Genomic DNA, 18,729 nt, shown 5'->3' with positions numbered 1-18,729 from the left:
AGACTCATTGTCTTTTCTTTGCTGGGGGGGAACTTCTCCTTCTAGTCATTCTGATGAGGAGAGGTTGTGGGGTTGTCCAGAGCCCAAATTATTGACCAGGACCCAGGCCGTGCACCCTTGTTCTATAGGGATCTTAGGGATGTGGGCTTCTTGATTTTTCAGCCTGCCTTCTGGGGGAGGGGCCTGCTGCGCCGATACTCAGGCAACCCTGTTTGGGTAGAGTCTCGGCGTCCCCTCCGAGGGGGGATGGGGATGGGCACGCTGTGAGCCGGTATTTCCAGGCTTTTGTTCTCTGGCGGCTTTCCCTGGCGGTTTGCTGTGCCTCTTCTGAGAGTCAGAGCAGCAGTGGCCGAATTTCAGCCTCTGTCACAGAACAGAGGGATTGCGGCCCGTTCTCTACTAATGTTCTGGCCACTTTAACTCTGTTTCTGTTGGTGCTGCTCAACCCTGCAGCGTCCGGGATGTGCGCCCCACACCCGGCGTCCCAGCCCTCACTTCCAGGGCCGGCGCGTCTCTGTCCTTTGTGTTTCTAACGCCGCCAGCCGCCCCCGTGCGCTCCCAGAGCTCCCGGTCTCAGTCTGGATCCAGTGAGCGCACCGGGATTCCGGGGTTCCGCGAGATGCCTGGTGGCGCGCGCACCCGGCTCACGGTCTCAGTCTGCTGTTTCGCGGGTGCCGTCTGCGAGTCCGCCCGCTCCCCCGTGCAGGTGGCTACCGCTTCCCGGCGCCCGGAACGCGGCGGCTCCCTCCCCCTTCTGTTTATCTTCCGATATCTGTGCGCGGTTTCATGGCTCCCCGCTTCGTACCTCAATACTCAGCGCTGGAGATGTTCATTTGTAGAGATCTAGATGCATCTTCCTGCGTCTCAGGTTGGTTCCGTGGTTGTTTAGGCTGGTCTGGTACCTATCCAGCTCGACTCGGGGGACCGGCTGAAAAAGGAGTCCCCTACTCCTCCACCATCTTAACCCCTCCCTCCCAAAATATCTTTATTTTATCTTCACTTGATTGATGATTTAACTAAGCATAAGATCAAAAGTCGTGTTGCCTCATAACTTAGCAGACATTGCTGCCTGGTTTTCTGGCAGTCTCTTAACAGTCTGATTCTTGTTGATAACTCCACTTTTTTCTCTAGAAGCTTTGTGGAGTTTCTCTTTATCATTGGAGTTCTGAAATATCAATCATAGTTGTCTAGAAGTGTTTCTTTTCTTTTTTCCCCCTCATCTGTGGACCCTCAGTTGGCTTTTCTGTGAGAATCCTTGCCCTATTTTGGGTCAGGGAAATTTTGTTTGAGTCATTCTTTGATTTTTTTTTTTCTTCTCCTCCATTATCTCTTTGTTATCAGTTAGGGATTATAACTGCAATAAGAATTTTGACTAAACTTTGGCTTTACCAATTAGGGGTTTATTTTTCTCATGAAACAAATCCAGGTGAGTAGTTGCCAGCATTGACTTGGTGATCCAAGGACGTCAAGGCTGAGGCTTTTCTTCAGGGTCACAAGGCGTCTGCTGCAGCTCTAAGATCACATCATCATTCCAGGCAGGGAGAAAAAGGAAACAACAAAGAGAAAAAGACATAGCCTGTATTAGGAAAGTATAGCTTTCCCAGAAATCCCCAACAGACTGCCACTTGTGTGACATCAACCTCCCCCCCTTTAAGGAAGGCCAGGAAGAGTAGTTTTTACGTTGGACACATTGACACTATAACGTTAGGTCTGCTGGGAAGGACAACAAGGAGGGTGGCTATTAACCAGCGGCATCTGCCACTCTGTTTTCCATTGTATTAAACGTGTTCTGTACTTGTTCCCTGTGGCTCTGACGTTGCATCTCACGTATTCCCCCTCCTTGTCTTTTTGGTGTACATTCAGGGACATAGCCTCTCCATGTCTCTGACTCTTGAAGTTTTGTTCTGCCTTCCAGAATTACCTTTGCCTTCCTCTGTAAAGGGCCTAGTGAATATTTTAAGCTTTGTGGCTTCATATAGTCCCTATTGCAGCTACTTTAAAGTTCTAGTGTGAAAGTTTTGTAGGCAATGTGTAACAAGTGGTCGTGGCTGTGTTCCAGTAAAACTTTATTTACAAGAAAAGCAGAGGATGAATTTGGCCCACGGGCCAGGATTTGTAGACCTCAGCAGACTGGCTCCAGTGACGTATATTCCGTCTCGGCGGCCTCCAGATTGCGTTGTTGGTCCCCGAGTCCACATCACCTAGTCAAGTCCCAGGTTCCTAGGAGAAGGAATCTGGTCGGCACACACACACGCACGCACGCACGCACACACACACACACTTCCTTCGGGGTGGAGCAGGGGCTGTGGACAGTCTCTTCTGAGAGGAGGGCAGGGGGCAGCTCTTAGAGAAGAAAGGCCTGGGGCTGGGTATGTAACCCCAAGACCCAGGAAGATCACTGTTCAGTCTGCTTTTCTCTCTTATAATTTGAGTTTTTTACATATTATTTTTACATATTAACCCATTTTGTAGAATTAAATGTATTTAAGTGTGAAATCTAGGAGCAACTACCTGTAGTGCCATGTCAAATGCACGCTTTGCCGGGCAGTGACTGTTTAGATGCCTGTCGTTTCAGTCACATAGTAACCGTGGGGTTGACACCTGTGCTGTCTCACTTCCTTTTATGTGCAGGAGATCTGTCACAACCTGGGAGTCTGCTACATTTACCTGAAGCAGTTCAGTAAGGTACCGTGTGGGAATGGCGGTGGCGGTTGGGCGCCGGCTGGGGAGCCCCCTGAGGGGCCACTTGTTGCAGGGGCGCCATCGCTCGTGGTGTAGGGTTCTTGAGAAGTGCTTATGGGGATTCTGGCAGCAAAAATTGAAAGTGCCAGACATTTATCCCCATATTTATTCTCATTTTTCATCCATCTGCTTTTTTTCTGTTTTTTTTTTTTCTTTTTCTTTTCTGATTTTAGCAAGAAAATGACGAACTCTAGAAATATTATGAGGGAATGGCAGTCGAGTTGCTTCTCTCCCCTCTTCTCTCCCGTCCTCGGTGTCATTTTCTAGTATAGAAACAAATGTTCAGTAAAACTTAAATATCAAAAAGTGAACCCTTCGGTCTTGAAAGTGTAATCACGACTGTGTGAGCTGTCTTATGGTCTGATGGCAACTGATTATAGTTTTTAAGGTTACTGGAAATGAATTTAAGTTTTAAGTGGATTTGATTTCTGACAGTTACCGTTTTTAATGTTATTTTCCATGTAAGAACTTACATTTTTAGTGGGTCTCCTTAGGTTTCCTGGGCAGATCTATAGTGTTTTATGCTTGCTTAGGAGAGTTTTCTCCTCAGAGAATATTCCACGCAAGTGCATTTCTATTCATAGGATTATTCTGAGCCAAGGGAGAGGTGGGATTGGTCTTTGGCCAGAGCTGTACTGAGGAGAATTATATTTAGATTTTACTGTAAAGCTAACAAACAGAACAAATATAATACTTGACATTGATGTAAATACTTGAGTCAATGAATGACTTAAAGCCCTTTTGATCATCGATTAGGATAAAGCTCTTCTAGAGCAAGGAGTTTGTTCTGTTAGCGCTGGTATCCTTAGTACCTAGAACAATAGGTACTCAATGGATACGTGCGGAGTGAATAAACGAGAACAGTCCATTCATTCTTTATCAAAATATTGGTGAGGAAAATGAGGTCCACCCCAGGGAAGGTTGTGCGGTTGGTCAGCGGTGCAGCTGGGATCGAGTCCAGGGCAATGCTGTATTCTGTACTATGACACTCCTTTGAATTATGAAGTATGAGTCATGGGTATGAATATCAAGAAGCAGAAGACACTCAGAAAGGTTAATCATCTTGTATAAAAAACTCTCCCATGTGGCTCCAGAGGCAGACACCTCACGTTGCAGCTCTCCTGTCAGCAAGCAGTTTCGGTGTGTTTTAGTGTTTTTGGGTGGTGGGGGCTGTTTGCTGAGATGTCCTGCTCCTGCCTGAGCACCGTGGGAGTTCTGTCTTTACGAAAGCTACACCAAGCCATTGTCCTTTCATGGTAGTGATGTGGTTCTCTTTACTCCATCAATCTTGTTAGGCACAAGACCAGCTGCACAACGCACTCCATCTTAACAGGCATGATTTGACTTATATAATGCTGGGGAAGATCCATTTGCTGGAGGGAGACCTGGACAAGGCCATTGAAATCTACAAGAAAGCAGTGGAGTAAGTATGTCTGTTTTCTTGAAGGCGATGAGAAAATAAATGGGAAAGACATAGGAACCCCTAAGCTTAAGGCTGATTACGGATTACCGTGACGATTACTAGTTGTGTGAGTTAGAGTAAAGCTCAAGCTAAGGTTAGAAGCTCCCAGTGGCTGGCTTCCATAAGGAAGACCGTGTTTCTCACCTATCAGTATGGCTGGAGGAAGGAGCGGATAGATTTTGGAGTCAGCTGGTAGACTGCCATTGTGGTTTTAAACTTTACAGCAGATCTTGTTTCCAGAGACATTGGGGCCAGAAATCTTCTGATTCTTTAATAAACGTGTGGCCTTTATTAGCCTGAGACCAATATCTTGTTTTTTTAAAACGTCATTAGGGTAGGCCAAACACCTGTTGATAATGGAACTGACTGGCTTTCCCGGGATGGTGTTCCATGTTTCTTCTCTAGGGACACATACTAAAGTTGTCTTTTTTGTGTAGGGTCTTGTTTGTTTTAAGTGGGATAGCTGTAGCAAAATGTCTCATTGTTACTTAACAGGATGTGTGGCCACAGTGTAATTAGTCTGATAATTAGTCTCTGAAATAAACTTAGATTTTTGTTAATTACCTTTGTCTTTTACCACATCTGTCACTTTTCTGGTTATACTAGTCACAACGCTTTTCTGAATTTTCTTCAACCACATTTTGTGTCTAAAAGGACTTAAAAATCCCTTGGTTTGAGGCACGTGGGTGGCTCAGTCGGTTAACTCATGATTTCTGCTCAGGTCATGATCTCAGGATTGTGAGATCAAGTCTCTTGTTGGGCTCCGCACTCGGTGGGGAGTCTGCTTGAGAGTCTCTGTCCCTCTACTAACCCTCCCCACTTCATGCTCCCCCCCCCCCCGCTAAAATAAATAAATAAATCTTTAAAAAAAATCCCTTCATTTGTTAAGCTACAAAAGACTTGTCAGCAAGCGGCTAAGTTTATAGGGACAAGTGGGAAGGAGCCCATGTAGCATATTTTAAGCTTCTGTGGTGCTGGGTGGAAGCCTTGATCCCTGACTTCTGCCTTTTAAAGTTGTCACTTTGAGATTAGCTCACAGAAATCTGGAGGGTCACATCCTTCCAGGGGCTCATCAAGGACTTAAGTCAATAAAATTCCCAAGGGAAAAAGGGGACAGTGAGCATTTGGAACCTCACTGAGAATGGAGACCATTGTTTATGACCCATTGCTTTGGAGATGGTAGTCATGATTTGGTGGGGGCCCAGGGGGATGCCACCAGAATCAGGGAAGTCACGTGATTGGTTTATGAGAGGGAGGTGATCAAAGTGGATATTTACGGTTGAACTGAGTAAGCTCTGTTTGGCCAGCTCAGGCTTCCCCTGCCTGGGGCTTTGGTCCCTCTGGTTCTGGTCTCCCCATAGGTAACCAGTGCCCCACTCATTCCTTAGAAGCGGGAGACGCTGTTCCTTGCCTTTTGGCATTTTCACTGATGAAACTGCCGATGACCCTACAGACAGAACATCTCAGTTCAGTGTTGCTTGGGTTTTGTGACAAAGGCAAGGATCAGTGAGGGACTGGGAAAGCAGATAATCTTTTACTTAAGTCAGTGTTTACTCCCCAAAGCCAATGGCTTTTTCCTTGAGCCCGTATGTGTCTTCCTTCTTTTTTTAGTTTGGCTATTTAGTATGGCTTTTTGTTTAATGTGGAGAGCAGAGCATGAGGGCCGCTGGGATCCTAAACAGGAAACTCTGCTGGCATTGTCTGTACAGTGAGACCAGAAAAACAAAACAAAACCACCCCACAAACCTACGCGAGGGAACTGGCCACAACTGTGTGTTTTAGATGGACTTGATTTATGGAGTGTCCATCTTTAATTGTCTCTGTATAATCAGGACAGTCACACAGAATATTCCGTAGGTGGTTCTTAGGACTTTGGCCCTAAGGAAGGGTCCTGACAAAGGAGTCTGGATTGTAAGTCCCATTTCCTTTGTGCTGAGCAATCCAACCTGTAGCCAGGGTTGAGAAGACCAACTTTTGAAGGAAATTCCCAAATCACCTTCAGGAATTCTCACGGGTGTCTCCAGGGGCTGCACGAGGGCGGGCCCGCAGGCAGGGGTCTCAGTGTCTCACACACATCTTGTTTCCCTCTGAGCGCTCTGTGCGGGGCTCTGTGTTGCAGGTTCTCGCCAGAAAACACGGAACTTCTCACAACTTTAGGACTACTCTACTTACAGGTAATGAGCATTGTCCTCACTCAGGCACTGAGGTTGGCAATGCTTTTGGGTTTGTATGGAGTATGGCGTCCCTGCACTTTGATTTTACTCTATCACATTCTACTAAAGGTCACAGGAAGCAGGTGCACCTTACTTTCTGCATTCGATATTCTTTGTCTGCCAAAGGAATGAATTTTCTGCATTCGAATCAGGCATATAAGTCTGTTCGAGGCTACTGCAGTTCTCGTTCTTACCCATTTAAGGAAAGGGCAGATACGGGAGATAATTGGTGGGGGCTGGCTTCGTGTTGCTGCGGGAGAAGCTGTGAGGCAGGTGGGCACGGGCAGGCCTGGGGTGGAGGCCGTTTCTGTAGCTACCTCTTCCCAGCCCGGTCCTACGGGAAAGAGAAGGCAGAGCCAGAGCGTGGTCTAGAATACGAAGTCTCCTTTCCGCTCCACGTCTCCCCGCGTGTGAATGGCTTTCTTTTAGTGCCTCCACTTCTCTCTACCAGCCTGCGGGCCCCCTGAGGCTCTCTCCCTGTCCTACCCCCCGACAAACTCATTTCCTGCTCAGCTGGTCCACCAGCTCCGCCTCTAGGGTGGCCTTTCTGTCTCTTGTTTTTCTTGAAAAGGAATCAGGAGCTTAACCCTGGGCCTTCCTGGGCTTTGGCTTGGAGGCTGGCCCCTGGGCAGGATGCTCACCAGCCCATTTCCTGCCAAGGAGGCCTGAGTGGGAACCGCAGAGTGTGCCAGAGGCGGGTCGGGCAAACAGATACTTGGACCTTCAGGGGACAAATCAACAAATATGGGGATTTTTAGTGTTCTTTTTTTTATCTCGTATCTGTAGCTCTTTTTTTGTCGGGACAACCAGAAAGCCCGGGTGTTTCTGTTCACGGTGTGGTTGGCCAGACTCCTTAACTGCTGTCTCCCCCTGATGTAATTCTCTGGTTTGCTTTTTCTCCAAGCTCGGCATTTACCAGAAGGCATTTGAACACCTTGGAAATGCACTGACTTATGACCCTACCAACTACAAGGTATCGTAGGCTGTCAAATCCCAGAGCCTTCACACAGACGCTCCCACCGCTGCCTGAGGTGACCTGGCCCTAGAAAGCACTGTGGATACCTAAGAAATTACATTTTTCTTAGAAAAATTATAAACACACATGGCCCTTCTTATAACGTATTGTAAAGTGCTAGCGTTCTGCTTCTTATTTTCTACAAGTGCACATCTGCTGTCACAGGCCTGTCACACAGTGACATTGTCGCGCCGGTGAAGGTCCGTGTGTTACTCTGGAAATGAACAAAGCCTCTACAACTACTGTCCGAAGAGATTCTGGTGAAGTGACTGCTGGGTTCTTAATGAATTTGCGAGGACAACTCTTGTCCAGATAGGACTTTGGGGCTGAGATCGTGGAGTGGATGAATGTCATGGAGGGAGAGGCAGCAAAACAGGCTTTGACGAAGGGTGCGGGCCTGGTCCTGTCGCTTCTGTCACGGGAGGCGTGTTAGGCTGATTCCGCCAGCTCCCGCCTGGGCGCCCTTCCTCGGAGAAATGAGAGGGCTGGACTGCGGAGGCCTCAAGCCTGGGTGGTGCCAGAAGGAGCTGGACCTTAAGTGGCCAAAGACAGCAGTTTCTGGGTTATCTGGAGCACTTGGGGTACCAAGTAGGGCCATGGGGGAACAGATACAAGGCTGTTTTTTTACTGAAAGGGCCTTGACTCTGAAAAATTGACTTCCTGGACTAGAAGTAGGAAACAAATGAGCCAGGGGAAGTCACTGACATTGTATCTTTTCTTTTTCTGTACTGTGCCAGAGAAAGCCACAGCGGGCGTGGGGACATTCCTCCCGAGCGTTTGTTCCGAGAGCTCGAATATATTTTCTGTGGCCCGGAAGAAGCGTGTATGTCCTGTCCGTGCCGACGGGCCTGCTGAGTGCACAGAATGGCCGCTTCACTGCGACAGCCTTCGGGGAATGGCTTAGTTACCAGTTTTTCATGTCCTGTGTTTTCAGGCCATCTTGGCAGCAGGCAGCATGATGCAGACCCACGGGGACTTTGATGTTGCCCTCACCAAGTACAGAGTTGTAGCTTGTGCCGTTCCAGAAAGTCCTCCGCTCTGGAATAACATTGGAATGTGTTTCTTCGGCAAGAAGAAATACGTGGCAGTGAGCGTCTCCTTATCTTCCTTGTTTGTGTTCACACACGCAGTTCCTGGGGCTGCCAGGCTTGCCCCAGCCACTCATCGAGTGCCCCCTCTCCCCTGCAGGCTATCAGCTGCCTGAAGCGAGCCAACTACTTGGCTCCCTTCGATTGGAAGATTCTGTATAATTTGGGCCTTGTCCACCTGACCATGCAGCAGTACGCGTCGGCTTTCCATTTCCTCAGCGCAGCCATCAACCTCCAGCCGAAGATGGGGGAGCTCTACATGCTTTTGGCTGGTAAGAGACGTTGGTGGGGAGAGCCCCTCTGTAGTCTGTGATGACGGAAAATGATCTAGAATCATATGAGGCCAGGGTTTAAATGTGCCGTAGAAGCCATTGCCTCGCAGATCCCCCAGGAACCTCGGTGAGTGTCCTGGAGCTTGCAAAAGAAGACAGGATATCTGGTTGCTTCTAGCTTGGGGGTGTTTCACTCAGAGACCAACAGGTTAAATCAAGATCGTCCCTAGTTCATCTTTTACCAGTTGTTTTCCCTGACTTGACAATTTATTTACAAATGTATAGAGAGAGGGAGAAAAAAAAAGAAAGAGTCCAACTAAGTTCCAGATACCATTGAGTGTTAAGAGCTTGGGCTTTAGAAGTGTCCTCCCTCCACTACGTACTGGGTAGATCTCAGAGTAGAGAGGGAGGATTACGTAATTAAATACCAATGAGTATTAGCTACTGGTTTTGTTGTCATGACATAATTGGTCTATTATTAATGTGTTACTATAACATGAAAGTACTAACTAATATTCTTTCTGGGGGATATTTCTCCACATGCCAGACTTACTAAGTGTAAGCCCGAAAGCACTTTCCATATTCTCACGGACAGTGTGGTCTCCAGGTGGGCTTTTTAAAATCATTATTGTGGGGTTCTTATTTCTAAGAGGAAGGCTGCAAAAGCAAATTGAATGGTGGTTCGCTGGGGGCTGCCCCAATACGAAGCAAGCTCGTTCTGATGGGGACGCAGGAACGGGGACACCTGGGCCTCCTCTGAGGCATGAGCGGCATTTCTGACTTCACAAAGTGGAGGTGGCCTTCACACTGCATTTTGAACACTTAACTGGAGTTCGCCGGCATAGCGTGGCCGAGGAGCAGGCAAAGGCCTGCAGCCCGGACCGGCAGCCGCGGGTGGAGAGCAGTGGGGGGTGGTCAGGAGAGATGGTCTGGGATGGCACGAGTGGAATCAAGAACTCTGGTCTTTATTCTAGAGGCCGAGGTTTTCCAGCTGTATTCCTAGATCTCTTTCATGTCCGGTGGAAGTGAACGCATGACTGGTGGGCAGGTGGAGTGGGCCTGGCTTCCAGACAGCTCTGTTTTGCTTGGTTTTATAGAACAGGCTTCCAGAAAATCCTGATTGAAAAGGAGACCGTGTTCTGTTGCTAAACAAGTGAAGGATCATGGTTATGGGTAATGGAGAACCGCTGAGGGTTCTTAAGTCAGTGGTGCGATTTGTTTGTAAGTCAGGGCGACCCCTGGCAGCTTTGTGGCAGGTGGATGGAGGCAGGTGGGGACATTGCTGTGGGGATAAAAGCAAGCAAGCCTGAAACAACTTGCACCTGAACGACAGCAGTGTCAGAAAAGAGAGCACAAGAAGCAGGATTCGCGGCTGACCGTGGGGAGGGGCCGCGGGAGCCGATGACAGGGGCATCGAGGCCGAGCGACTGTCTCCGTAGCTCCAGGAGCTGAGAGGGCAGAGGAGGACTTCAGTTTGGGGACTGGATGAACGGTGGTCTTGAAACATTCCTTCTGTGTTCTACGCTGGACTCTCCAGCCGCGGGGCCCCCTTTCTTTGTTGCAGTGGCTCTGACCAATCTGGAAGATCCCGAGAACGCCAAGAGAGCCTACGCAGAAGCCGTGCGCCTGGACAAGTAAGCCGCTCTGTTGGGAGTGGCGGTGGGGCGGGCTGGACTCCCCAAAACCACCAGATGGCGCCACAGCCCCACTGTTGCTTTCCGAGGCCTACCTGTGGAAAGGATGTGGGCCCTCAGCTCCCGTGCGTGGCTCCCGTGCGTGGCTCAGCTGGAACGGACACGGGCCCTTCAGCCCGGGGTTTAGCAGTCAGGAGGCCAGAGGAGGGGCTGGCAGCGGGCTTGGGTTGCCGACAGCCACGGGCTGGCTGGAACAGCAGATGGGACTCGCTTCGTTTAAGATAAACTTAATTCTCCTGGGATGAATTCCACGGCGTCTGCCGGGAGGCAGGCTAGGGATCCCCTTCGCGAGCCTGCCCCGACGGCCCCGTCGAGGGCTGGGATGTCAGACTTGCCCCCACGAGCTCCTGCTTGGCTTGACCTCTGCTTCTCCAGAGGTCCGCAGAGCATGTGCTCTCACCTTGCTGGAGAACGGAGAAGTTTCTGTTTAACCAGTTTTTGGTTTTTGTGCACTGAGAAGGATTTCTGAAGGAGCGCGGGTTGCAAAGCCCACGCCCCACAGAATCCGTTTGCCGCAGGTGTAACCCGTTAGTCAACCTGAACTACGCTGTGCTGCTGTACAACCAGGGCGAGAGGAAGGGCGCCCTGGCCCAGTACCAGGAGATGGAGAGGAAGGTCAGCCTGCTCAAGGACAGCAGCTCTCTGGAATTCGACTCGGAGGTGTGTCTTTTATTAGGTCCCGGGAGGCTGTCCGGGGACTTTTGAGTCAAGCCCAAATAATCCAGATACAAAGTATTCTAAAGGTTCGTGCCTGTTTTGGCTTTGATGTTCCTGGCAGCAGGAAATCTTCGGTTAGTAACAGCCTAAGGAAAATCTTTCCTAGAAGAAAACAGGGGAAAGTCAGGCTGACTTACGTTATTGATATAATACAACTGAGTTGAGGTCTCTTTGCAGCTTCCTCCCGCTTCTCCTCACGTGGGGAAGGCCGGAGGGTAGCCCTGTAACGCACCACACTTGAATCGTGGGGTTCTGAGATCCTGTGTGCGTGCCCTTGCCGTCCACGAAGGGGACTCTGTCTTCTCTGCTGTTGGAGAATGATTTCCTTGCAGTAAATACTAACTCTCTCACATACCAGTACCGGCAGACATGATTTTGGCTAAACTCCCAGGTGGAAGGCCTGGGAAGAAGTGGGTAGGTTTGTCTCTGCCAGTGACATCTGTGACTCTTTTTTTCTTCCCATGTGGGCACAAGATGGTAGAGATGGCCCAGAAACTGGGAGCTGCCCTCCAGGTCGGGGAGGCACTGGTCTGGACGAAACCAGTTAAAGATACCAAGTCAAAGCACCGGACCACTTCAACCAGCAAAGCTGCCGGTTTCCAGCAGCCTCTGGGCTCTAATCAAGCCCTGGGACAGGCGATGTCTTCCGCGGCCGCACACAGGAAGCTCCCCTCAGGTAGGGGGCTACACACAGCTCCACGGAGTCGTCGGTACACGCGCACGCGCCCCAGAGAGGTGACGGCTTTAAGTGAGGCTTACACTTTTCCCACTCAGAACACATCGAAGTAGTGTTTCCTGGAAGGGGAAACAAGCCATATGTTGGCCTAAGCGGCACTTGCTTTCTTAAGGCACGTTGTGCAGGAGGGAACAGCTACTGGCAGGCGTAGGTGAGTGGTTAAAGCGCGGGGGCCTTACCTGTTCGGGTTTAGCGATCCACGACAGTGCCTTCTGTTACGATAAAGCAGGGAGAATTAAAGCAAGGCTGCCTAAGTCAGCATGGGGCAGGTAATCGAGGATTTTTTTCAGTGAGTCACTGAAGGCAAACTGGACTGTTGCTTTAAGTCTAACTTCATAGCTGCAAAAACAGGCCACAGTCCCACTGATCCTAGAAGATGCGAGGTTTCTTTTTGAAATCTGACACTAAAAATAATGATTTCTTCCAGCATCGTGGAACTGAGAACTCACACTGTTTGTTCTGTTACCAGGTGCAGGGACGTCCCAGCTCACAAAGCCGCCATCTCTGCTTCCGGAGCCGGAGCCCACCGCGGAAGCACATCCGGCCGAAGCCTCGGCACAAATAAGAGAAAATAGGAGTAGGATGACCCCAGAGTAGGGGTGTCTTTGGTGAGGATGTAGCAGATTAGGAAAGGTCATGTGACAAGGAGGCCAGCGTGTTCCTTGGGAACCAAGGGACACAGGATGTGTTACGATCGCAAGGAGCTGCGGCCGATGCGGCCTCCCGCTAGCCCGTCAGCCCGGACAGGAGAGGCCCCGACAGGCCCTTTAAGCTTAAGTGCGAGGCTCGTGGCTCTGGTCTGTAGCTCCAGGAACCAGTCGGGCACATGATGCTGTTTGCTTCTGAAATGACTTTCACCTCCTGGATGACTGACCCCTTCCTCTGTGGAAGGAAAGTCTGCACGACCTCTGCTCCGGAGTCCTGCTACGATGAAGCCTTGGCTTAGCGGAGGCGACCCGCAGGCTGTGGGGCTTGTCAGCCCCGAAGGCAAACACAAATCTTGGATTAGTAATCCAGCTCTAACAGTCTACATTTAAGGGCGAAAATGATGAAAAAAACCTCTCTAAATTGAGGCCCAGCCTGTTGGATATTCCGGCTGCATCTGTCCAAGGGAATCCAGAACGAGTCCTGTATCTTGTTCTTGAGACGTGAGAGCGTCCGTAGAGCCAGATCATGTCAGTATGATGAGAGGTGGGGGTGAAGGGCTGGGCTGGTATCAGCACCAAGGATGAAAAGGAAAACCAAAAGAGCTGTTTAATTTTATGTGAAACAATCAGTGATGCCCGTGGCCAGATGCTCTCAGTACGTCACCTATATGTCCTTTTTAGAATGAAGATTATGTGTCGTCATCCCTTTGGGGAAGGTTTTACTTAGGTGTAAAAAGAAGAGATCACAATAAAACCTTTTTAAAAGAACCTGTGACGCGGTCTTCTCTTAGCTGCTTCCCAAACGAGTCTGGAACTAGAGAAGGCACCTCAAGGCCAGGTTCGGGCTTAGGGCCAGCAGAGCGTCCGCGTGAGGGCCAGTCCCCACTTTGCACCTGATGCGCCCTATCATCACCAGAACTTGAAGGTGAGCACAGCACACCTATCGCCACACCAAACTAAGGAGGTTTTTGTATCATGACTGGCTCTGTTTTGACACTGAGGCGGCAGCTAAGTGACAAAACTGTGGTTCTCGCGTCTCAGACACGGCAGCGTAGCGGCAGCAGCTCCCTTGCCCCGCGGCAGGTGTGGCAGACCCGGGGTCTACACCCTGAGCGGCGGAGAAAGCTCTCCTCTCTCTCGGCGTGGAGTCTGGCGTGCCTGTGACACAGAGATAGTAAGGGTATAAACTCAGAGGAGCAGAGGGGGCTCAGATCAACGGGAGCCGGGGGCTGGAGGGAGCAGGCGAGAACAGACCGTCGCGTGGGCACGTGCCGCTGGGGAGACGCACACGAACCAGAGAAGAGGACCATCGGGGGGGTGCGGGGGGAGGGTTGTGGCATCTAGCTTTAGACAGGTTTGTCTTTGAGACATTCAGATGGTGAGAGTAGACACCTGAACAGCCAGATTTCAGGTGTGAAATCTGGCTTGCAGGTAAAAATGCAGGAGTAACTTGATTTGGGTGATCGCTGAAACGATTTGAAAGGAGATTTGAAAGATCACAGATTTGAAAGGAGTCCCCAGACGAAAGCTAGGAACAAGACAATGGGGGGACCGAAAACAGGAAACCAGTATTTAAAGGGAGAAGCAGAAGAGCCCATGAAGGAGACAGAAGCAAGTGACAGTGATAGAAGAGACAGACCCAGGAGAGGCGTGTTCGGGGAGGCCAGGGAAGGACAGGTTCAGGAAGGGATCGGTCTCCCTGAGCCCTCCCAACAGAGTGACACTATTACCCCCTCTCTGTAAAGGAGGAAGTGGAGGTTGGGAGAGGTAAAACGAGTTTTCCAAGGAAAACGGCAGATCAGGATTTGAACCCAGGTCTGGATGCAGAGCTCCTGCTCTTAACTGTTATCCGTGTATTCATAACATACCTTTTTCTTAATTTTTTTTTGACATCTCTAAGCTACGTGATTCATCACAGTTTTTTCAAATTGTCACAGATCTCCAAAAAATTTTCCAGTGCATTTACTGAAAAAAATCCACATATAAGCAGGCCTGTGCAGTCCAAGCCCACGTTGTTCGGGGCTCGGCTGTCCTAGGTCACACCTGCCCAGTCTCTGGGGCATGTGGATTTGCAGCTTCCCATGCACTCTGGTGAGAAAGGAGCTCTTCTAATGTCTAATATGGGAGTGGCTCATGTCATCACAGTGTTTCACAGTATTAGGAAAATGAGGCAAAGTACATGATCACAGACACAGACGTGGTTTTAGATGTCTTGAGCGGAGGCGGGAAATCGCAAGTATAAACTAGTATATGGGAAAAGTGCCCTTTCTACAGAGTAATATTAGTACAAAACTGCATTCCAAAGACAGTAAAGCTTTGGAATGTATGATTATAATCATTTTGTTTTTGAGAAGGAGCAGGGAGGGGCAAAGGGAGAGAGAGAATCTTAGCAGGTTCCACACCCAGCATGGAGCCCAATGGGGCTCGATCTCAATGCTGAGATATGACCTGAGCCCAAATCAAGATCGGATGCTTAACCAGTTGAGCCACCCAGGTGCCCCTATGATCATTTTGTTTTTAAGGAGGAATCATTATTGTCTGATAATGGCAGAGTAGCTCATGTTGGACCAATCCTCGAAAGATAACAAATATAAGTAAGGAGCTAAATATAAAACACTATGTAGGTTTAATTTTTTAAAAATGCTATGACTGTTCCAAGAAAAAACTGTGAGGTTTACATGTATAGCTGTAAGGGAGGGGGTACATCGAACTTGAGGATTGGAAGGTTTAATTTTTTTTAGATGTATTTACTTGACAGAGGGGGGTTGGGGCAGAATCTTCAAGCAGACTCCCCACTGAGTGCAGAGCCCGACACGGGACTCGATCCCACAACCCATGAGATCATGACTTGAGCTGAAACCAATAGTGGGGGCACTCAACCGACTGAACCACCCAGGCGCCCCTACGATTTTATTTTTTAAAGTAATCTCTACACCCAACACGGGGCTCAAACTCCCGACCCTGAGATCAAGAGTTGCACACTCTTCCGACCGAGCCAGCCAGGCGCCTCTGGAAATCAAAATTCGAAAAAATATTCAGTCAGTACCCTCCTCCCCTAAAGGGCAGGACGGAAAGAACCAAGGAACCAAAAAGAAAAAGATGGGACAAAGACAAAATAAATAGCAAGATGTTAAATGTGAGTCCAATCATATTCATAATTACATTAAAACGTAATTAGACTTAAAAAAGTAACTGGACTGTACTCTCCAAATAAAAAGTAGAGAAAGGATAAACAAATCTGCCATGGAAAGCAAAAGGATGGAACAAACACCATTCAAGCTACAGGCCTGAGTCTGGAGAGCTCTATTAATGTCAGATAAAGTAGACCTCAAAACAAGGAGCCTTGCTGGAAATAGAGGGACATTTCATAATAATAAAAAGTTCAATTCAGTAGAAAACACATAACAAATACGTATGCACCTAACAGCATGACTTCTAAATACGTGAAGTAAAAGTCGATGGAATTAAATCCACAATCTTGGTTGGATGTTAGCACTCCCTTTTCAGCAATTGTTAGAACTGGACAGTGAGTGTAACAGCACAAATAAACCACCTCGACTTAACTGGCATGTACAGAACACTACGAGCTGTAACTGCAGACTGTACATTCTCTGCAAGTGCTCCTAGGACGTTCAGCAGGACAGACCATGTACTGGGCCATACAATAGGTCTCAGAGTGAAAAGACTGAAATTTACACAATATGTTCTCTGACCACAATGAAATTCTATTAGAAATTAATTAACAATTGTGTGTCTTCTTTGGAGAAGTGTCTGTTCATTTCTTCTGCCCATTTCTTGACTGGATTATTTGTTTTTTGGATGTTGAGTTTGAGAAGTTCTTTACAGATCTTGAATCCCAGCCCTTTATCCATAATGTCATTTGCAAATATCTTCTCCCAAAACAAATAATCCAGTCAAGAAATGGGCAGAAGACATGAACAGACACTTCTCCAAAGAAGACATAAAAATGGCTAACAGACACATGAAAAAATGTTCAACATCATTAGCCATCAGGGAAATACAAATCAAAACCACAATGAGATACCACCTTACACCAGTCAGAATGGTAAAAATTAACAAAACAGGAAATAACAAATGTTGGCGAGGATGTGGAGAAAGGGGAACCCTCTTACACTGTCGATGGGAATGCAAGCTGGTACAGCCACTCTGGAAAACAGTATGGAGGTTCCTCAAGATGTTAAGAATAGAGCTACCCTACGACCCAGCAACTGCACTACTAGGTATTTACCCCAAAGATACAGACGTAGTGAAAAGAAGGGGCACATGCACCCCAATGTTCATAGCAGCAATGTCCACAATAGCCAAATTATGGAAGGAGCTGAGATGCCCTTCAACAGATGAATGGATAAAGAAGAGGTGGTTCATATATACAATGGAATATTAGCCATCCGAAAGGACAAATATCCACCACGTGCATCGACATGGATGGGACTGGAGGAGATCATGCTAAGTGAAATAAGTCAAGCAGAGAAAGACAATTATCATATGGTTTCACTCATATGTGGAACATAAGGAATAGCGTGGAGGAAAACAGGGGAAGGGAGGGAAAACTGGGAAGAAATCACAGAGGGAGACAAACCGTGAGAGACTCTGGACTCTGGGAACCAAACTGAGGGTTACAGAAGGGAGGGGGTGGGGGGATGGGGTAACCGGGTGATGGGTATTAAGGAGCGCACGTGTGGTGACAAGCACTGGGTGTTATACGCAACTAATGAATCATTGAACACTACATCAAAAACTAATGATGTATTATATGTTGGCTAATTGAACATAATAAAAAAATTAATAGCAAGATATGTAGAAAACCCCTAAGTATTTGGAAACTAAACACACACTTGTAGTAACTCATAAGTCAAGAAAGAGATCAAAAGAGAAAATATTTTGAATAATGAAAACAAATCACAATTTGTAGGACGCAGCTAAAAGTAGTGCTTATAGGAAACTTCTAGCTGTAAATGCTTCTATTAGAACAGAAGAAAGGCAGAAAACCAGTGATAGAGGTTTCTACCTTAAGCTGGAAAAAGAAGAGCAAAATAAACCCTAAATCACTACAGAGCAGACAAATATTAAAGATCTAAAAAGCCAGAAGTTCTATTAAAAAAAAAAAAAAGACAAATCCCCAGCTAAACTGATGAAGGAAAAAGGAGGAGACAAACCAGGACAGAAGATATCAGGAATGAAGAAGGGGCCAGCACTACAGATCCTACGGAAGTGAGAAGGATCAAGGAACATTATGAACCATCTATAACAATAAGATGGACAACCTGGGACGCAGCAGACATCTTTGAGAAAGAACATACTGAACTTGAAATGAAATATAAAGCCTTAATATTAAAAGTCCTATCAAAGAAATTGAATTTGTAAATCAAAACCTACCTGAAGCAAACTCCTGGCCCAGATGATTCAGCTGGCAAATTTTATTAAATCCAACTTTACAAAAATTTTTTGAAAATAGGAACAAAAGCTTCCCAACTTGTTTTTATGAGGCCAGCATAACCCCGATATCCAAACTGGACAAACACATTACAGAATAAGGAAATGATGCCCGTTATTCTGCATGAACATGGGTACAAAAGTCCTTAACAATGTATTAGCAAAATAATATTAGCACATAAAATCTGGCAGTATATGAAAGGTTACTATATATATCATGACCGAGTTGGGGTTATCCCAGGATAATTTTAAATTTAATTAACTCTCGGTGTACTATTTGAAAATCAAAGTACTTTCATGTGTTAACAAAATAAATGAGAAAAGTCCCATGATTTCAGTAGCATACAGAAAAAGCAATTTTTAAAAAGCCATCTTTATAAAACCCTGGCAAATCAGGAATAAGAGGTAACAGCAACTTGACAAAAGGCATTTATGGAAAAAGGTGCAGTGAATATCACATTTAGTATGAAAACACTCAACACCCTGCCCCTAAGATCAGGACCAAGGCAAGGACGTCCACTTTTATCACTTTTGTTCAACGTTATACTAGAAGTTCTAGTCAGTGCTACAAAGGCAAGAAGTAAAAAGGTGTAGCAGAGAGAAAACTTCACAAAGGACACGGTCGCTGATGTAGAAAACCTGCGGAATCCCAGAGTAAAGGAAGGCACCACGAGGGATAACTGGGTCTG

At 47.5% G+C, this 18,729-nt stretch overlaps 1 protein-coding gene across 3 annotated transcripts in view; it reads left to right on the top strand.

The window, feature by feature from the left end:
* BBS4 (Bardet-Biedl syndrome 4) overlaps positions 1 to 13,354 on the top strand; it is a 61,652-nt gene extending 48,298 nt beyond the window's left edge. For all 3 annotated transcript variants that reach the window (XM_045795260.2, XM_045795259.2, XM_087856801.1), the window contains exons 7-16: positions 2,632 to 2,685; positions 4,038 to 4,165; positions 6,324 to 6,378; positions 7,322 to 7,390; positions 8,367 to 8,519; positions 8,621 to 8,792; positions 10,357 to 10,426; positions 11,005 to 11,146; positions 11,678 to 11,879; positions 12,409 to 13,354. In XM_045795260.2, the coding sequence (XP_045651216.1) occupies positions 2,632 to 2,685; positions 4,038 to 4,165; positions 6,324 to 6,378; positions 7,322 to 7,390; positions 8,367 to 8,519; positions 8,621 to 8,792; positions 10,357 to 10,426; positions 11,005 to 11,146; positions 11,678 to 11,879; positions 12,409 to 12,536 (1,173 nt within the window). In that variant the 3' untranslated portion in view covers positions 12,537 to 13,354. The remainder of the gene's footprint in view (positions 1 to 2,631; positions 2,686 to 4,037; positions 4,166 to 6,323; positions 6,379 to 7,321; positions 7,391 to 8,366; positions 8,520 to 8,620; positions 8,793 to 10,356; positions 10,427 to 11,004; positions 11,147 to 11,677; positions 11,880 to 12,408) is intronic.
* The last annotated feature ends 5,375 nt before the right edge of the window (positions 13,355 to 18,729 follow it).

Source organism: Ursus americanus, chromosome 28 (genome assembly GCF_024610735.1).
Source record: "Ursus americanus isolate L20-20 chromosome 28, mUrsAme1.1.p, whole genome shotgun sequence".
Taxonomy (NCBI): Eukaryota; Metazoa; Chordata; class Mammalia; order Carnivora; family Ursidae; genus Ursus; species Ursus americanus.
This window is presented reverse-complemented; position numbering and strand designations above follow the sequence as displayed.